The sequence below is a fragment of the Oncorhynchus mykiss genome, chromosome 24 (assembly GCF_013265735.2).
Source record: "Oncorhynchus mykiss isolate Arlee chromosome 24, USDA_OmykA_1.1, whole genome shotgun sequence".
Taxonomy (NCBI): Eukaryota; Metazoa; Chordata; class Actinopteri; order Salmoniformes; family Salmonidae; genus Oncorhynchus; species Oncorhynchus mykiss.
The window spans coordinates 45785962-45808073 of NC_048588.1; the positions used below are offsets into that span (position 1 = coordinate 45785962).

The 22112-nt window shown below is 43.2% G+C and overlaps 1 protein-coding gene across 1 annotated transcript in view; it reads right to left on the minus strand.

The window, feature by feature from the left end:
- The window catches only part of LOC110503441 (contactin-5), a 312088-nt gene that overhangs the window by 214884 nt on the left and 75092 nt on the right, over nucleotides 1-22112 (minus strand). The window contains exon 5 of the mRNA XM_036961468.1: nucleotides 16877-17080. Coding sequence (XP_036817363.1) covers nucleotides 16877-17080 — 204 coding nt within the window. The remainder of the gene's footprint in view (nucleotides 1-16876; nucleotides 17081-22112) is intronic.

Sequence of the window (22112 nt, forward strand, 5' to 3'; positions counted from 1 at the left end):
ACTAAAACCTTCTACTGCTAGCATCATTACTAACACCTTCTGCTGCTAGCATCATTACTAACACCTTCTGCTGCTAGCATCATTACTAACACCTTCTGCTAGCAGGCATCCATTACATACATCTTCTGCTGCTAGCATCCATTACTAACACATTCTGCTGCTAGCATCCATTACTAACACTTTGTGCTGCTAGCATCATTACTAACACCTTCTGCTGCTAGCATCATTACTAACACCTTCTGCTGCTAGCATCCATTACTAACACCTTTTGCTGCTAGCATCCATCACTAACACCTAGCATCCATTACTAACACCTAGTATCCATTACTAACACCTAGCATCCATTACTAACACCTTCCACTGCTAGCATCCATTGCTAACACCTTCTGCTGCTAGCATCCATATCTAACACATTCTGCTGCTAGCATCCATTACTAACACCTAGTATCCATTACTAACACCTAGCATCCATTAATTACAACTTCTGCTGTTAGCATCCATTACTAACCTGCTAGCATCCATTACTAACCTAGCATCCATTACTAGCCTTCTGCTGCTAGCGTCCATTACTAACACCAAGCATCCATTACTAACACCTAGCATCCATTACTAACACCTTCTGCTGCTAGCATCCATGACTAACACCTAGCATCCATTACTAACACCTAGCATCCATTACTAAAACCTAGCATCCATTACTAACACCTAGCATCCATTACTAAAACCTTCTGCTGCTAGCATCCATTATTAACACCTTCTGCTGCTAGCATCCATTACTAACACCTTCAGCTGCTAGCATCCATTACTAACACATAGCATCCATTACTAACACCTAGCTTCCATTACTAATACCTAGCATCCATTACTAAAATCTTCTGCTGCTAGCATCCATTACTAAAACATTTTGCCGATAGCATCCATTACTAACACATTCTGCGCTAGCATTCATTATGAACACCTTCTGCTGCTAGCATCCATTACTAACACTTTCTGCTGTTAGCATCCATTACTAACACCTAGAATCTATTACTAACATCTAGCATCCATTACTAACACCTATCATCCATTACTAACACCTATCATCCATTACTAACACCTTCTGCTGCTAGCATCCATTACTAACACCTATCATCCATTGCTAACACTTTCTGCTGCTAGCATCCATTACTAACACTTTCTGCTGCTAGCATCCATTACTAACACCTAGCATCCATTACTAACACCTAGTGTCATTACTAACACCTAGCATCCATTACTAACACCTAGCATCCATTACTAACACCTAGCATCCATTACTAAAACCTAGCATCCATTACTAACACCTTCTGCTGCTAGCATCCATTACTAACACTTTCTGCTGCTAGCATCCATTACTAACACCTAGCATCCATTACTAACACCTTCTACTGCTAGCATCCATTACTAACACCTTCTACTGCTAGCATCCATTACTAACACCTTCTGCTGCTAGCATCCATTACTAACACCTAGCATCCATTACTGCAACCAACATCACACATGTTTAGCCACAAAGCTTCAACATGCCTTCATCTGCAGACATTTTCATGAGTTCATACACAGACATACAAACAGTTTAAATGATTACACTCCCCACAGATATAGCAAGTGACCATCTGTTGCACCATATTTCAGGAAGTACATACTGCCGGTACCAGACAGACACATACACACTCACTGACGGAAGGACAGATGGATGACCCCATGCTGACGTACATATGCAAGCGAGCATGCACACATGCACGCACACGCACACCCTCACTTTTCACACACAGCCTACCCCCACAGGGAATAGGATTATATTGAGATGTGGGCTACTGACTGTACATGTTGAGATGTGGGGGACTGACTGTACATGTTGAGATGTGGGGTACTGACTGTACATGTTGAGATATATGGGACTGACTGTACATGTTGAGATATAGGGGACTGACTATACATGTTGAGATATAGGGGACTGACTATACATGTTGAGATGTGGGGGATTGACTGTACATGTTGAGATGTAGGGGACTGACTGTACACGTTGAGATATAGGGGACTGACTGTGCATGTTGAGATGTAGGGGATTGACTGTACATGTTGAGATGTAGGGGACTGACGGTACATGTTGAGATGTGGGGGACTGACTGTACATGTTGAGATATAGGGGACTGACTATACATGTTGAGATGTGGGGGACTGACTGTACATGTTAAGATGTGGGGGACTGACTGTACATGTTGAGATATAGGGGACTGACTGTACATGTTGAGATGTAGGGGATTGACTGTACATGTTGAGATATAGGGGACTGACTGTACATGTTGAGATGTAGGGGACTGACGGTACATGTTGAGATGTGGGAGACTGACTGTACATGTTGAGATGTAGGGGACTGACTGTACATGTTGAGATGTGTGGGACTGACTGTACATGTTGAGATATAGGGGACTGACTGTACATGTTGAGATGTAGGGGATTGACTGTACATGTTGAGATATAGGGGACTGACTGTACATGTTGAGATGTAGGGGACTGACGGTACATGTTGAGATGTGGGAGACTGACTGTACATGTTGAGATGTAGGGGACTGACTACACATGTTGAGATGTAGGGGACTGACTGTACATGTTGCCTACAAGACATTTTACAATGCTTGTCCCAAACCACTCTTCTATTTCAATCTCATTCCACTCACTTATACGGCTCCAAAGAAGCCCTCTTCATTTAATGAATGTGCAATATTTCACCTGGTTTATTTCACAATATATTCAATATCAAAAATCAGGCTATCTGCAGAGCCAGAGCATTTAAATAATGGAATGCTTTCTGGGTTTTGTGTACTCTGAAAAACACAAATTGTGACTGACTGTTTTATGTCCCAATTGATTTATTAAGCCTAAATGTATTTTTTCTTGTTTATGATGCTTTCCTCTTTCTGGCAAGCCGTGGCAACCAATTACATGATACAATCTGTGTGAGCCAGTCAAAGCCCCTTTAAATCCCAGTCTTGATCAAAGTAGACCTTAGTATTCCTTTGGAACCATTGGAGAAAATCTAAAATGAACACCATGAAACGCTTACTGACCCAAATAACATTGTATAGTAAGACAACTAACTAGTGTGGAGATTTTCAACCACCATCAACATTTTCAACCACTATTCAATTATTTGGTTTAAACATGTGCCATTCAACCACTATAAACATTTTCAAACACTATTCAATTATTTGGTTTAAACATGTGACATTCAGCCACTATTAACATTTTCAACCACTATTAAAATATATAGTTTAAACATGTGATATTCAACCACTATTAATACAATTTTGTTAATAACAAAAACGTATATTTTCCAAACAAACACAATAAATAGACTGAACAACAATATAAACGCATGTGAAGTGTTGGTGCCATGTTTCATGAGATGAAATAAAAAATCCCAGAAATGTTCCATACGAACAACAATCTTATATCTGTTTGGGTACACATTTGTTTACATCCCTGTTAATAAGCATTTCTCATTTGCCAAGGTAATCCATCCCCCTTACAGGTGTGGCATATCAAAAATCTGATTAAACAGGAGGATCAATACACAGGTGCACTTTGCGTTGGGGACAATATAAGGCCACTCTATTAAATGTGCAGTTTTGTTACACAACACAATGCCATAGATATCTCAAGTTTTGAGGGAGCATGCATTTGCCATGCTGTCCACAGGAATGTCCGCCAGAGCTGTTGCAAGATAATTGAATGTTGATTTGTTTATTATAAGTTGCCTCCAACGTCGTTTCAGAAAATTTGGCAGTACGACCAACTGGCCTCACAACCGCACACCACGTGCAACCACGCCTGCCCAGGACCTCCACATTTGGCTTCTTCACCTGCAAGATCGTGTGACCAGCCATCCCGACAGCTGATGAAACTGTGGGTTTGCACAATAGCAGAATTTCTGCTCAAACTGTCAGAAACCATCTAAGGGAAGCTGATCTGTGTGCTCGTGTCCTCAAAAGGGTCTTGACCTGACTGTAGTTTGGCAACGTAACCGACTTCAGTGGGCAAAAGCTCACCTTCGATGGCCCCTGTAACGCTGGCGAAGTGTGCTCTCCATGGATGAATCCCCATTTCAACTGTACCTGACAGATGGAAGACAGCGTGTAAGGCGTTGTGTGGCCGAGGGATTTGCTGATGTCAACGTTGTGAACAGAGTGCCCGGTGGTGGCGGTGAGGTTATGGTATGGAAAGGCAGGCATATGCTACGGACAACGAACAAAATTGTATTTTATCAATGGTAGTTACCGTGACGAGATCCTGAGGCCCATTGTCGTGCCATTCATCCGCCGCCATCACCTCATGTTTCACCATGATAATGCACGGCCCCCCTAAGCTTGTCTACTTTATTGTCCAAGGACTGAACATTAGCGAGTAAAATACTTGGAAGCGGTGGATGGTGTGCACGCCTCCTGAGTCGGACTAGAAGTCCACTCTGAATACCTCTTCTCCACCTCTTCTTTGTCTCATGTGCCGAATACAACCTTACAGTGAAATTATTCTAGGAGCTAGAAGCAGAGCATTCACGTCTGTCAGTGCCATCTTGGAACAGTGGCTCAGAACAGGAGAGTGCGGCTGGCCCTTAAATGTACAGTACATGGAGAGCTAATATTAATAATATGCATATAAATCTCTCATGGCTCTAAGTGGAGGAGAGATTGACTTCATCACTACTTGATCTTGTAAGAAGTGTTGACATCCTGAATGCATCGAGGTGTCTGTTTCAACTACTAGCACACAGCTCAGACACCATTGCATACCCCACAAGACATGCCACCAGAGGTCTCTTCACAGTCCCCAAGTCCAGAACAGACCATGGGAGTACTACATAGAGCCAAGGCTACATGGAACTCAATTCCACATCAGGTAATCAGATTTAAAAAACATATAAATACACCAAATGGACACACATATACATGATAAGACAGACACTCTACACACACTACACATGATAAGACAGACACTCTACACACACTACACATGATAAGACAGACACTCTACACACACTACACATGATAAGACAGACACTCTACACACACTACACATGATAAGACAGACACTCTACACACACTACACATGATAAGACAGACACTCTACACAAACTACACATGATAAGACAGACACTACACATGATAAGACAGACACTCTACACACACTACACATGATAAGACAGACACTCTACACACACTACACATGATAAGACAGACACTACACACACTACACATGATAAGACAGACACGCTACACACTACACATGATAAGACAGACACGCTACACACACTACACATGATAAGACAGACACTCTACACACACTACACATGATAAGACAGACACTCTACACACACTACACATGATAAGACAGACACTCTACACACACTACACATGATAAGACAGACACTCTACACACACTACACATGATAAGACAGACACTCTACACACACTACACATGATAAGACAGACACTACACACACTACACATGATAAGACAGACACTCTACACACACTACACATGATAAGACAGACACTCTACACACACTACACATGATAAGACAGACACTCTACACACACTACACATGATAAGACAGACACTCTACACACACTACACATGATAAGACAGACACTCTACACACACTACACATGATAAGACAGACACTCTACACACACTACACATGATAAGACAGACACTACACACACTACACATGATAAGACAGACACGCTACACACTACACATGATAAGACAGACACGCTACACACACTACACATGATAAGACAGACACTCTACACACACTACACATGATAAGACAGACACTCTACACACACTACACATGATAAGACAGACACTCTACACACACTACACATGATAAGACAGACACTCTACACACACTACACATGATAAGACAGACACTCTACACACACTACACATGATAAGACAGACACTACACACACTACACATGATAAGACAGACACTCTACACACACTACACATGATAAGACAGACACTCTACACACACTACACATGATAAGACAGACACTCTACACACACTACACATGATAAGACAGACACTCTACACACACTACACATGATAAGACAGACACTCTACACACACTACACATGATAAGACAGACACTACACACACTACACATGATAAGACAGACACTCTACACACACTACACATGATAAGACAGACACTATACACACATTACACATGATAAGACAGACACTCTACACACACTACACATGATAAGACAGACACTCTACACACACTACACATGATAAGACAGACACTCTACACACACTACACATGATAAGACAGACACTCTACACACACTACAGATGATAAGACAGACACTCTACACACACTACACATGATAAGACAGACACTACACACACTACACATGATAAGACAGACACTACACACACTACACATGATAAGACAGACACTACACACACTACACATGACAAGACAGACACTCTACACACATTACACACAATAAGACAGACACTCTACACACACTACACATGATAAGACAGACACTACACACACTACACATGATAAGACAGACACTACACACACTACACATGACAAGACAGACACTCTACACACATTACACACAATAAGACAGACACTCTACACACACTACACATGATAAGACAGACACTACACACACTACACATGATAAGACAGACACTACACACACTACACATGATAAGACAGACACTGCATCAGGGATCGCGTTCACAGAAGTTTCGGTATTTGACATCCATGTCATCCATGCCATCCATGTCTGAGGATGATGGGAGAGGACGTGGACACCGGCCACTAGGGGAAACAGTGAGCTCTGTTACCTTCAAGTAGGTTTCGGTTGTGCTAGGGCGTTGTGGACGGCGGATGGGCGTTAGCATCTGGTTCTGGTGCCAATGTTTGAATCCACAGATTGTTGTTTTAAGCCTATCCCAAACCTTATCCCTTACCTTAACCATTCAGTGTTAATGCTTGAACATAACCCTAACCTTAAAACAACTTCAAAATTTGACTTTTGAGAAACATGGATGAAGGTTTAATTCTGATATGCGACTGTGAGACCTTGTTGCATAGATTTGGAAGACATTTTTAGAATGGCAATTTTTTCTCAGACCTGCAAATGCAACGATAGATTCATGCAATGCTTTTACTATAAAGGAAATGTTTCCACCCCTGCTCTTGTCCACAGTGGTCTGCGAACCCACAGCATTCTGGCCCGCAGTCCCTTGTGCTAATCATAATTCCTGCTTTGCCTTGTAACGCTTAGAGGATGAAGAACAGTTTCTAAAACTGTCTCAGAAAACTGTTTCTAAATCTCCAAGAAGTGAACTAAAACGGTAGTTCTCTGCAATCCACTTTGTTTTCATGGTTATTTTGGATGTAAGGGATGGTCACTTGTATTTCTTCAAACATTTGGGGAGGTTTTCATTAAAATATATTTAGCTAAAATGAGGGCGATCCATTTCGGTAGAATAAATTTAGCTAAAGTGAGGGCCATTTCGGTAGAATATATTTAGCTGAAGTGAGGGCCATCCATTTCGGTAGAATATATTTAGCTGAAGTGAGGGCCATTTCAGTAGAATATATTTAGCTGAAGTGAGGGCCATTTCAGTAGAATATATTTAGCTGAAGTGGGGGCCATTTCAGTAGAATATATTTAGCTGAAGTGGGGGCCATTTCAGTAGAATATATTTAGCTGAAGTGAGGGCCATTTCAGTAGAATATATTTAGCTGAAGTGGGGGCCATTTCAGTAGAATATATTTAGCTGAAGTGGGGGCCATTTCAGTAGAATATATTTAGCTGAAGTGAGGGCCATTTCAGTAGAATATATTTAGCTGAAGTGAGGGCCATTTCAGTAGAATACATTTAGCTGAAGTGGGGGCCATTTCAGTAGAATATATTTAGCTGAAGTGAGGGCAGAGAGGTCAGATTATCTCCTTGTAGCCCTTTTATTTTTTTAAATACAACCCACTAGAAGCACAGACTGGAGTATAGATTACAATCAAAACAGTATCAAAATGGATGAGCCATTTATATTAAGCAGTGCATTGCATAAGTTCCCAACCCCCTTGGTATCTGCACTACATTATCTGCAACACTTTTACAACTCCAATGTCTCCAAACAAATTAATCTCCCAGTGGGAGCTGTGTGCTCCCACTCTGACACTCTGTCCCTAACACAGGAACTCATCAATCCTATCTGTCTGTCTGTCTGTCTAACTGCCCATCTCTTCCATTCTCCTAATTTCTTCCTGTTGCGTTGTGAAGGGAAGATCCATGACTTTACCGCAGGGGTGTAACAGAGCCCAGATGCAGTGAGGCAGGTTTGATTAAGAGTGTTAGAACCAGGACAGGACAGAGGTGAGGCAACACACAGATCCAGCTTGAGCTTCTAAACCTCCAAGGTAATTACCATCCACTTGCTCTGGGGCACAGATACCAGCATCTCATTGGTCAGCGGCATAGATTGCACGCTCCAATTGGTCAGATTCCAGCAGCTGTGGGCAGACACAGCTTGCAGGCCCCGAGGGGTTCAGAGTAAGGTGTGCCAATGTCATTTTCAGCCTTTTAGACACAGATTCTCAGTACATAAGGCCGAGGCTGAATAAGTGGGAGGCTTACCAAAAACTGTGGCTGTCAAGAAAATGTTTGGTGTAATGGGCTGTACAGCCTTGAATTAGACACGTTTTTGTTCCGGATGAGAGATGCTACCCTTAGTACCCACACTACCCCGAGCAGACCCTGTACTCAAGTACCCCTCCTCAAGAACCTCACCAGACCATGATATGATATCTAAACAGGACTGCCAGCCTGTTTACGTGAGCAGGTCCCCTTCTCATTTTCCATCTTTGTAAATGAGAGGAACAATCCAATTTACTATGGTAACGAGTTTAGAATTCTGTACATCTCTAAGGAGCATTTCACAACAACAAGATTATGCAAATCCAGTCAGAAAGAGAGAGGAGCTGTAGCTGGAAGGGACGTTGTATCTCATAAATACATCCTGCCACATCAACCACTTCCGCCAACCTGCTTTCCGGGCATGAAAGTCATTTTCATCAAAACGCATTGGGAACCTGGGAACACATTCTCAATGGTCCTCTGAAACCTTGACAATGACAAGCTCCTGTGATGTGCTAGGTGCTGATGGACGGCCCTCTGTTTAGTCAAACGTATTAAAACCCTGAGATGACATGTTAACCTTAATCGAACACCTTAATCGAACACCTCTCCTCTCTCTAGGACCACCGTCCCAGCCTAGACCCCTGAGAGGCTTTTATAAAAGACCTAGGATCCCATTCACCACTGACGACCATTGATTCAGTTTATTTTATGCAGGAGAGATGATTTCCCTGATGGCTGGTTTCATCAAAGCACATTGTGTGTGTGTGTGTGTGTGTGTGTGTGTGTGTGTGTGTGTGTGTGTGTGCAGAAAGCAGTCTACTACACTAATGATACAGCTTCCCTGACTATCTATTTAGAGTTTCTATATTGTTCCTGTGCTATTGCCATTGTGTCCCTCTCTACGGCATGCAGAGCTGCGGTCCTCAGCAAAAGAAGAGGAACATCCCCACATCCTTTCAAATGAATATCTGATTTCATGTTTATGTACACATAAGTGTGTGAAATATTAGATCATTTGCAGGTGGCGTACCTGAGTGCTCATGCACTACAGATCTCAATCTGCCATTAGGTTTCCACCTGGGAATCACGTCATGATGACAGTCAATCTGCCATTAGGTTTCCACCTGGGAATCACGTCATGATGACAGTCAATCTGCCATTAGGTTTCCACCTGGGAATAACGTCATGATGACAGTCAATCTGCCATTAGGTTTCCACCTGGGAATCACGTCATGATGACAGTCAATCTGCCATTAGGTTTCCACCTGGGAATCACGTCATGATGACAGTCAATCTGCAATTAGGTTTCCACCTGAGAATCACGTCATGATGACAGTCAATCTGCCATTAGGTTTCCACCTGGGAATCACGTCATGATGACGTCATGATGACAGTCAATCTGCCATTAGGTTTCCACCTGGGAATAACGTCATGATGACAGTCAATCTGCCATTAGGTTTCCACCTGGGAATCACGTCATGATGACAGTCAATCTGCCATTAGGTTTCCACCTGGGAATCACGTCATGATGACAGTCAATCTGCCATTAGGTTTCCACCTGGGAATCACGTCATGATGACAGTCAATCTGCCATTAGGTTTCCACCTGGGAATCACGTCATGATGACAGTCAATCTGCCATTAGGTTTCCACCTGGGAATCACGTCATGATGACAGTCTATCTGCCATTAGGTTTCCACCTGGGAATCACGTCATGATGACAGTCAATCTGCCGTTAGGTTTCCACCTGGGAATCACGTCATGATGACAGTCAATCTGCCATTAGGTTTCCACCTGGGAATCATGTCACGATGACAGTCAATCTGCCATTAGGTTTCCACCTGGGAATCACGTCATGATGACAGTCAATCTGCCGTTAGGTTTCCACCTGGGAATCACGTCATGATGACAGTCAATCTGCCATTACGTTTCCACCTGGCAATCACGTCATGATGACGTTATGATGACAGTCAATCTGCCATTAAGTTTCCACCTGGGAATCACGTCATGATGACAGTCAATCTGCCATTAGGTTTCCACCTGGGAATCACGTCATGATGACAGTAAATCTGCCCATTAGGTTTCCACCTGGGAATCACGTCATGATGACAGTCAATCTGCCGTTAGGTTTCCACCTGGGAATCACGTCATGATGACAGTCAATCTGCCATTAGGTTTCCACCTGGGAATCACGTCATGATGACAGTCAATCTGCCATTAGGTTTCCACCTGGGAATCACGTCATGATGACAGTAAATCTGCCCATTAGGTTTCCACCTGGGAATCACGTCATGATGACAGTCAATCTGCCGTTAGGTTTCCACCTGGGAATCACGTCATGATGACAGTCAATCTGCCATTACGTTTCCACCTGGCAATCACGTCATGATGACGTTATGATGACAGTCAATCTGCCATTAAGTTTCCACCTGGGAATCACGTCATGATGACAGTCAATCTGCCATTAGGTTTCCACCTGGGAATCACGTCATGATGACAGTAAATCTGCCCATTAGGTTTCCACCTGGGAATCACGTCATGATGACAGTCAATCTGCCGTTAGGTTTCCACCTGGGAATCACGTCATGATGACAGTCAATCTGCCATTAGGTTTCCACCTGGGAATCACGTCATGATGACAGTCAATCTGCCATTAGGTTTCCACCTGGGAATCACGTCATGATGACAGTCAATCTGCCATTAGGTTTCCACCTGGGAATCATGTCATCATGACAGTCAGTCTGCCATTAGGTTTCCACCTGGGAATCACGTCATGATGACAGTAAATCTGCCCATTAGGTTTCCACCTGGGAATCACGTCATGATGACAGTCAATCTGCCGTTAGGTTTCCACCTGGGAATCACGTCATGATGACAGTCAATCTGCCATTAGGTTTCCACCTGGGAATCACGTCATGATGACAGTCAATCTGCCATTAGGTTTCCACCTGGGAATCACGTCATGATGACAGTCAATCTGCCATTACGTTTCCACCTGGGAATCACGTCATGATGACAGTAAATCTGCCATTAGGTTTCCACCTGGGAATCACGTCATGATGACAGTCAATCTGCCATTACGTTTCCACCTGGCAATCACGTCATGATGACGTTATGATGACAGTCAATCTGCCATTAAGTTTCCACCTGGGAATCACGTCATGATGACAGTCAATCTGCCATTAGGTTTCCACCTGGGAATCACGTCATGATGACAGTAAATCTGCCCATTAGGTTTCCACCTGGGAATCACGTCATGATGACAGTCAATCTGCCGTTAGGTTTCCACCTGGGAATCACGTCATGATGACAGTCAATCTGCCATTAGGTTTCCACCTGGGAATCACGTCATGATGACAGTCAATCTGCCATTAGGTTTCCACCTGGGAATCACGTCATGATGACAGTCAATCTGCCATTAGGTTTCCACCTGGGAATCATGTCATCATGACAGTCAGTCTGCCATTAGGTTTCCACCTGGGAATCACGTCATGATGACAGTCATTCTGCCCATTAGGTTTCCACCTGGGAATCACGTCATGATGACAGTCAATCTGCCATTAGGTTTCCACCTGGGAATCACGTCATGATGACAGTCAATCTGCCATTAGGTTTCCACCTGGGAATCACGTCATGATGACAGTCAATCTGCCATTAGGTTTCCACCTGGGAATCACGTCATGATGACAGTCAATCTGCCATTACGTTTCCACCTGGGAATCATGTCACGATGACAGTCAATCTGCCATTAGGTTTCCACCTGGGAATCACGTCATGATGACAGTAAATCTGCCATTAGGTTTCCACCTGGGAATCACGTCATGATGACAGTCAATCTGCCATTAGGTTTCCACCTGGGAATCACGTCATGATGACGTCATGATGACAGTCAATCTGCCATTAGGTTTCCACCTGGGAATCACGTCATGATGACAGTCAATCTGCCATTAGATTTCCACCTGGGAATCACGTCATGATGACAGTCAATCTGCCATTAGGTTTCCACCTGGGAATCACGTCATGATGACAGTAAATCTGCCCATTAGGTTTCCACCTGGGAATCACGTCATGATGACAGTCAATCTGCCATTAGGTTTCCACCTGGGAATCACGTCATGATGACAGTCAATCTGCCATTAGGTTTCCACCTGGGAATCACGTCATGATGACGTCATTATGACAGGGAGAGAGAAGACCTGCTCTTTCATTGAGAGGAGGAAGTCAATGTTAAAATGAATGAAAGAGTTTAGAGGTGAAGGAAATCAATCTGAAATCTTTCAGTTTCAAAGCTTTTCCTAGGGTCCATCATTAAATCACACCTGGTTTATATAAGGGCATGATAAAGGTTACAGTCTAACAACACTATTGATCCATACATAGCACTCACACAAACACATGGTTCATGTTCTGGAAATGTCAGGGCTGAGAAGGGTGCAGTGTGTGAAACCAAACACTTGGTAGTGTCACTTCAAACTGGGTAAAGTTAAAGAGTTGTCTGGGGCTGATGGGAGTATTGTGTCTGTCTAAAGATGTGAGACCTAGGTTTCCACCTGGGAATCACATCACTATGACAGTAAATCTGTCATAGGGCTGATGGGAGTCATGTGTCTGTCTCAAGCTGTAGTCTATAGGGCTGATGGAAGGAATGTGTCTGTCTCAAGCTGTAGTCTATAGGGCTGATGGAAGGAATGTGTCTGTCTCAAGCTGTAGTCTATAGGGCTGATGGGAGGAATGTGTCTGTCTCAAGCTGTAGTCTATAGGGCTGATGGGTGGAATGTGTCTGTCTCAAGCTGTAGTCTATAGGGCTGATGGGAGGAATGTGTCTGTCTCAAGCTGTAGTCTATAGGGCTGATGGGTGGAATGTGTCTGTCTCAAGCTGTAGTCTATAGGGCTGATTGGAGGAATGTGTCTGTCGAAAGCTGTATTCTATAGGGCTGATGGAAATAAGATGTTTGTCTAAAGCTGTAGTCCATAGGGCTCGTTTAATGCAGGGAAACTTACATCCATCCGCTTTACTAAATGTTTATCAGCATGGTGAATGTGATTCCAGAGGAAAAGGAACTCTGGACCACCTTTACTCCACACAGTACCGCGTACAAATCTCTCCCTCACCCTCCATTTGGCAAATCTGACCATAATTCTATCCTCATGATTCATGCTTACAAGCAAAAATTGAAGCAGGAAGCACCAGTGACTCAGTCAATTAAAACGTTTTCAGAGGAAGCAGATGTTAAGCTACATGACTGTTTTGCTAGCACAGACTGGAATACGTTCTGGGGAGGACACCACATCAGTCATTGGCTTCATCAATAAGTGCATCGATGACATCGTGCATACCCCAACCAGAAGCCTTGGATTACAGGCAGCATCCACACTGAGCCAAAGAGTAGAGCTGCCGCTTTAAAGAAGCAGGACTCTAACCTGGAAGCTTTTAAGAAATCCCTATACCCTCCGACGGACCATCAAACAGGCAAGGCATCAATACAGGACTAAGATCTAATCAAACTATATCGGATCTGACGCTCATCGGATGTGGCAGGGCTTGCAAACCATTGCAGACGACAAAGGGAATCACAGCCAAGAGCTGCCCAGTGACACAAGCCTACCAGATGAGCTAAACTACTTCTATGCTCGCTAGTAGTCCCTGTGCCCAAGAACACTGAGGTAAGATGCCTAAATTACAACCAACCCATAGAACTCACATCTGTAGCCATGAAGTGCTTTGAAAGGCTGGTCATGGCTCACATCAACACCATCCTCCCAGAAACCCTAGACCCACTCCAATTGGCATACTGCCCCAACAGATCCACAGATGATGCAATGTCTTTTGCACTCCACACTGCCCTTTCACACCCGGACAAAAGGAACACCTATGTGAGAATGCTATTCATTGACTATAGCTCAGCGTTCAACATCACAGTGCCCTAAAAGCTCATCAATAGGCTAAGGACTCTGATACTAAACACCTCCCTTTGCAACTGAATCCTTCCTAATGGGCCGCCCCCAGGTGGTAAAGGTAGGTAACAACACATCCGCCACGCTGATCCTCAACACAGGGGCCCCTCAGGTGTGCATACTCAGTCCCCTCCTGTACTCCCTGTTCACTCATGACTGCACGGCCCGGTACGACTCCAACACCGTCATTACATTTGACGATGACACAACAGTGGTAGGCCTGATCACCGACAACAATGAGACAGACTATAGGGAGGAGGTCAGAGACCTGGCCATGTGGTGCCAGAACAACAACTTCTCCCTCAACTTCTCCCAGGGAGAGGGGTGAGGAGTGTCCAGGGAGACGGGTGAGGAGGGTCCAGGGAGAGAGGTGAGGAGGGTCCAGGGAGAGGGGTGAGGAGGGTCCAGGGAGAGGGGTGAGGAGGTTCCAGGGAGAGAGGGGAGGAGGGTTCATGGGGAGTAGGGAGGATGGTCCATTTTGCTGCGCAAAACTTCAACGCCCAAAACTTCAACATCAAACAATGAACACTGGGACAATACATTTCAACATCCGAATTTTGGGAATGATGAGAGATGGAATATGGAAAGTTCATTTGTATTTTGTGATCTCATTAAAACTTGTATAAAGACTTTTTAATGACAACATTGTAACTTGAAGAGCTTTTGCACGGTGTATATCAGGTTTACATCCTATACGTTGTATAGAAAATATCAAGGAAAAAGATCATGTTTTTGTGATGATAGGATTGTGATTTTAGATCTCTAATGAGATCATTGTAATTAAGATACTTTGCCTCGTAACCCAGTGCCCAGGGAGCAAAGGGAGTGTGTCAGCATGACGAAAACACCCCCTTTCTTACCCGAGGGTATATACCCGAGGGTATAAAAGATTGAGTTAAGAATGAACATATCAGACTAAACGGACCACAAGCTGCAGCTAGGTCCACATTAGCCATGACCCTGAGAATCAACACAGGGTTGAAGAAGACAAAGGAACCTCTAACAATCACTGTTACGGTTGAGTAGCAGTTCTAAGTACTGTATCTTAGAAGGTGAATTTAAGTAGGACCATCCGGTTATTCTCTCCGAATCATCGTCGCCTACACTGCTCTCATCACCACTCTGGGGATCATCAACACGGATGACTAGCCGTCTTCAGGAGACCACTCTTCCAGAACGAGTCCAAGTAAACAGACAACTAAGAAGGACTTTGTAACTTCTTGTGGACAATCAGAGACTTAGACCAGAGAACTAAGGAAAAAGCCATCTGAAGAAGAAGGGCCAAGCATCCCGGAGTCGCCTCTTCAATGTTGACGTGGAGACTGGTGTTTTGTGGGTACTATTTAATGAAGCAGCCAGTTGGGGACTTGTGATGCGTCTGTTTCTCAAACTAGACACTCTAATGTACTTGATCGTTTGCTCAGTTGTGCACCAGGTCCTCCCACTCCTCTTACCTTTCTTGTTAGAGCCCGTATGCGCTGTTCTGTGAAGGGAGTAGTACAAAGCGTTGTACGAGATCCTCAATTTCTTGCCAATTTCTCGCATGGAATAGCCTTCATTTCTCAGAACAAGAATAGACTGACGAGTTTCAGAACAAAGTCCTTTGTTTCTGGCCATTTTGAGGCTGTAATCCAACCCACAATTGTAAATGCTCCAAATACTCAACTAGTCTAAAGAAGGCCAGTTGTATTGCTTCTTTAATCAGACAAACAGTTTTCAGCTGTGAAAACATAATTGCAAAAGGGTTTGCTAATGATCAATTAGCCTTTTAAAATTATAAACTTAGGTTAACTAACACAACTTGCCATTGGAACACAGGTTTGATGGTTACTGATAATGGGCCTCTGTACACCTATGTAGATATTCCATTAAAAATAATATGCAGTTTCCAGCTACACCAGTCATTCACAATATTAACAATGTCTACACTGTATTTCTGATCAATTTGATGTTATTTTAATGGACAAAAATGTGATTTTCGTTCAAAAACAAGGACATTTATAAGTGACCCCAAACTTTTGAACAGTAGTGTAAATTCATGAGTTAATTCGGGAGACTGTAACTCGTTAAACAACTTCTCCCATGGTGCCCCAAATTCCTAATGAGATAATTGCTACATTATTTAATCGGGTAACAATTAAACATAGTAGGTAATTATTCGATAAATAACACATTTATGAGAGTCACAACAGGGGTGTGAATGGTGTGAATGGTATGAGTCTCACCATCTGTTCTGAGTGTGAGTGGAGTGGGCGGGCTGAGGACCCTGGCGTTGGTCACCGTGTTCTTCACCAGACAGATGTAGCTGCCCACGTCGCTAGGCTGCACCTTGGAGACATACAGGTTGCCCGTTACCTGTGAGATAAACCGCCGGCTGTCCTCGGCAACAAATGACGGGAACTCGTTGAAAACCCAGGTGTAGATAATCTCTAGGGAAGAGAGGACAAGATGAGTTAGAAACACACACACACAGTGTGTACTATAGCAAATTCCCAAGCTGGCATGAAACAAAACTATGTGTTTCTATCCTTGTGTGTGTGTGTGTGTGTGTGTGTGTGTGTGTGTGTGTGTGTGTGTGTGTGTGTGTGTGTGTGTGTGTGTGTGTGTGTGTGTGTGTGTGTGTGTGTGTGTGTGTGTGTGTGTGTGTGTGTGTGTGTGTGTGTGTGTGTGTGTGTGTGTGTGTGTGTGTGTGTGTGTGTGTGTGTGTGTGTGCGTGTGTGCGTGCGTGCGTGCGTGCGTGCGTGCGTGTGTCCATCATAGGACAGATAAAGACTGTCATCTGCACGGACACAATCATTTGTTCATCACCGATTCATCTACAATATAATTTTTGCATGAATTTCATAGCCCATTGATTTCAGTGTTTAAAATGTGTACATACTTCAGGTTGTGTGAGCCAGACTGATACACCACTGAAGAAACTGTAGGTGTACATCCCAAATGGCACCCTATTCCTTTTATAGTGCACTACTTTAGACCAGGGCCTATATGGTGCCATTAGCGATCTGGGCATAAGTAGTGCACTGTATTGGGAATAGGGTGCCATTTGGGATTCACTATGCAACTCTTTAAATGCGTCACCAATAACTGTTGTGTTAATGAAGCTGTGACTCCTCCAAGGCAAAGCATGTCTGTTATTCTATAGAATGTATTGTATGTTATCCAATAGAATGTATGTTATTCTATAGAATGTCTGTTATTCTATATAATGTATTGTATGTTATCCAATAGAATGTATGTTATCCAATAGAATGTCTGTTATTCTATAGAATGTCTGTGATTCTATAGAATGTCTGTTATCCAATACAATGTATGTGATTCTATAGACAGAACAAATAGCTGTAGATTACATTAGTGTGTTTAGGCTTGAACATTCCTGGAAAAGATTTCCAGTTAACTAATGGGGTGAAAGATCCAATGTGTATTCACTAGTGTTATTGTGTGATATATCCAAGATGGATTCATTTTTGACGCAATGTTCAGATGAAAACAAATCACTAAATTCACTTGAATGTTGAATTATAAGGAATACATTTCCAATTAAGTACAAGCAAAGGACTGATTGGCACAACTGAAGCAAACTGCTGCAACTAATATACACAAAGGTTATCTAGTAGTTAATAACTTCACAGAAGCATCTTCTCGTTGATCAAAAACAAAACAGAACAACTCCCCATACAGAGCCAAAGCCATAAAATTGAAAATAATAACCTTTTTTCACATTCCACTGCGTCCAAATTATTTTCAATTACCTCACTGTTCTAATTTCCCTTTCATCTCCACGTGTTAATAGCTATAATCCTCCAACACAATCCAAATAATGAAATATAAATCAACCTCTACATTTGCTTCATTTTCCCTTTATAAAGTGTATAATTATCCTCACTTTCATAACACCTCTAAATAGTATTACTCATTAAACTCCCAAATATTTAAAAGGGGCAAACTACATTTCAAACAACAACAAAGTTACCATCCCACCACTGTTTTGGCACATTTCTGAGGGATGGAGAAATGTAACCACTCTCAAATTCATAGACAGAGCTACGGATGCAAGGACTGACCATCCATGATATCAACATTATAGTTAAAAACATGTTTTGAGGCTATACATTTTAAAAAAAATTTTTTTTACAATTAGATGGTTTACAAAAAATAAGCTTATAAAACAAGTTTATAGTTTAAGTTATGATGGGGTACTAGTTAGTTGTTTAATAGTTATATTCTTCCAGAATCTATGACTATATATTATTAATATATACCAACAAAGATATACATGTACACACATATTGCCCCTTTAAGCAAGATTGCAAATATGAAATGGATACTATTCATGACTACGTCAGTCCATCCTCAACCTTCACAAGGCTATGCAGTATCCACAGGATCAAACATCCGTTTTGATAACTTGACATACAAGCCCAGTGTTATGTAGTCAACTTGACATGAAATGCTAAGTATTCATTTATTCAATGTATACCATATTGATCGAGTCAATCAAACGATTCCTGCTACATTCTCTGTACCAATCAATCAATCAAGCAAATGTATTTATAAAGCGCTTTTTACATCAGCCAATGTCACAAATTGCTATAAGGAAACCCAACCGAAAACCTAAACAGCAGAAACCCAGCCTAAAACCCCAAAGAGCAGAAACCCAGCCTAAAACCCCAAACAGCAGAAACCCAGCCTAAAACCCCAAACAGCAGAAACCCAGACTAAAACCCCAAACAGCAGAAACCCAGCCTAAAACCCCAAACAGCAGAAACCCAGCCTAAAACCCCAAACAGCAGAAACCCAGCCTAAAACCTAAACAGCAGAAACCCAGCCTAAAACCCCAAACAGCAGAAACCCAGCCTAAAACCCCAAACAGCTGAAACCCAGCATAAAACCTAAACAGCAGAAACCCAGCATAAAACCCCAAACAGCAGAAACACAGCCTAAAACCACAAACAGCAGAAACACAGCCTAAAACCCCAAACAGCTGAAACACAGCCTAAAACCCCAAACAGCATAAACACAGCCTAAAACCGCAAACAGCAGAAACCCAGCCTAAAACCCCAAACAGCAGAAACCCAGGCTAAAACCCCAAACAGCAGAAACACAGCCTAAAACCACAAACAGCAGAAACCCAGCCTAAAACCCCAAACAGCAGAAACCCAGCCTAAAACCTAAACAGCAGAAACCCAGCCTAAAACCACAAACAGCAGAAACACAGCCTAAAACCCCAAACAGCTGAAACACAGCCTAAAACCCCAAACAGCATAAACACAGCCTAAAACCGCAAACAGCATAAACACAGCCTAAAACCGCAAACAGCAGAAATCCAGCCTAAAACCCCAAACAGCAGAAACCCAGGCTAAAACCCCAAACAGCAGAAACCCAGCCTAAAACCCCAAACAGCAGAAACCCAGCCTAAAACCCCAAACAGCAGAAACACAGCCTAAAACCCCAAACAGCAGAAACACAGCCTAAAACCCCAAACAGCAGAAACCCAGCCTAAAACCTAAACAGCAGAAACCCAGCCTAAAACCCCAAACAGCAGAAACCCAGCCTAAAACCCCAAACAGCTGAAACCCAGCATAAAACCTAAACAGCAGAAACCCAGCCTAAAACCCCAAACAGCAGAAACACAGCCTAAAACCACAAACAGCAGAAACACAGCCTAAAACCCCAAACAGCTGAAACACAGCCTACAACCCCAAACAGCATAAACACAGCCTAAAACCGCAAACAGCAGAAACCCAGCCTAAAACCCCAAACAGGAGAAACCCAGGCTAAAACCCCAAACAGCAGAAACACAGCCTAAAACCCCAAACAGCAGAAACCCAGCCTAAAACCCCAAACAGCAGAAACACAGCCTAAAACCCCAAACAGCAGAAATACAGCCTAAAACACCAAACAGCAGAAACCCAGCCTAAAACCCTAAACAGCAGAAACACAGCCTAAAACCTTAAACAGCAGAAACACAGCCTAAAACCCCAAACAGCAGAAACACAGGCTAAAACCCCAAACAGCAGAAACCCAGCCTAAAACCCTAAACAGCAGAAACACAGCCTAAAACCCTAAACAGCAGAAACACAGCCTAAAACCTTAAACAGCAGAAACACAGGCTGAAACACCAAACAGCAAGCAATGCAGATGTAGAAGCACTCATACCTGTTTGCCATTCCGACAATCCTACTCCATTTTTAGACTCCTGTTCTGTGTTTCAAATGGCACCATATTCCCTATATACAGTAGTACACTACTTTTGAAAAGAGCCTTATGGGCCATAGTCAAAAGTCACACACTATGAAGGGAATATGATGCCATTTGGAACACACCCCTTTTCTGAGTGAGTAAATAGGCTCTAACGGACATGACATAATAGAAAATAATTTAGCTGATCTCATTTCACAACCTGGCAGGCCAAAGCATTGTTTAGCACAGATATATATATATACTGTACATATACATATACATTGGACAACAAACTGAAGTGGAAAACATATGATACCTGCTGAACAATCAGTTCCATCAAGGAGAGTGCCGCTGAACACTCAGAGCCATGAAGGAGAAGTCCTGCTGAACACTCAGAGCCATCAAGGAGAAGTACTGCTGAACACTCAGAGCCATCAAGGAGAAGTCCTGCTGAACACTCAGAGCCATGAAGGAAAAGTCCTGCTGAACACTCAGAGCCATGAAGGAGAGGTCCTGCTGAACACTCAGAACCATGAAGGAGAAGTTCTGCTGAACACTCAGAGCCATGAAGGAGAATTCCCACTGAACACTCAGAGCCATCAAGGAGAAGTCTTGCTGAACACTCAGAGCCATCAAGGAGAAGTCCTGCTGAACACTCAGAGCCATGAAGGAGAAGTCCTACTGAACACTCAGAGCCATGAAGGAGAGGTCCTGCTGAACACTCAGAGCCATGAAGGAGAAGTCCTGCTGAACACTCAGAGCCATGAAGGAGAAGTCCTGCTGAACACTCAGAGCCATGAAGGAGAGGTCCTGCTGTACACTCAGAGCCATCAAGGAGAAGTCCTGCTGAACACTCAGAGCCATCAAGGAGAAGTCCTGCTGAACACTCAGAGCCATCAAGGAGAAGTCCTGCTGAACACTCAGAGCCATCAAGGAGAAGTCCTGCTGAACACTCAGAGCCATGAAGGAGAAGTCCTGCTGAACACTCAGAGCCATCAAGGAGAAGTCCTGCTGAACACTCAGAGCCACGAAGGAGAAGTCCTGCTGAACACTCAGAGCCAAGAAGGAGAAGTCCTGCTGAACACTCAGAGCCATCAAGGAGAAGTACTGCTGAACACTCAGAGCCATCAAGGAGAAGTCCTGCTGAACACTCAGAGCCATGAAGGAGAAGTCCTGCTGAACACTCAGAGCCATGAAGGAGAAGTCCTGCTGAACACTCAGAGCCAAGAAGGAGAAGTCCTGCTGAACACTCAGAGCCATCAAGGAGAAGTCCTGCTG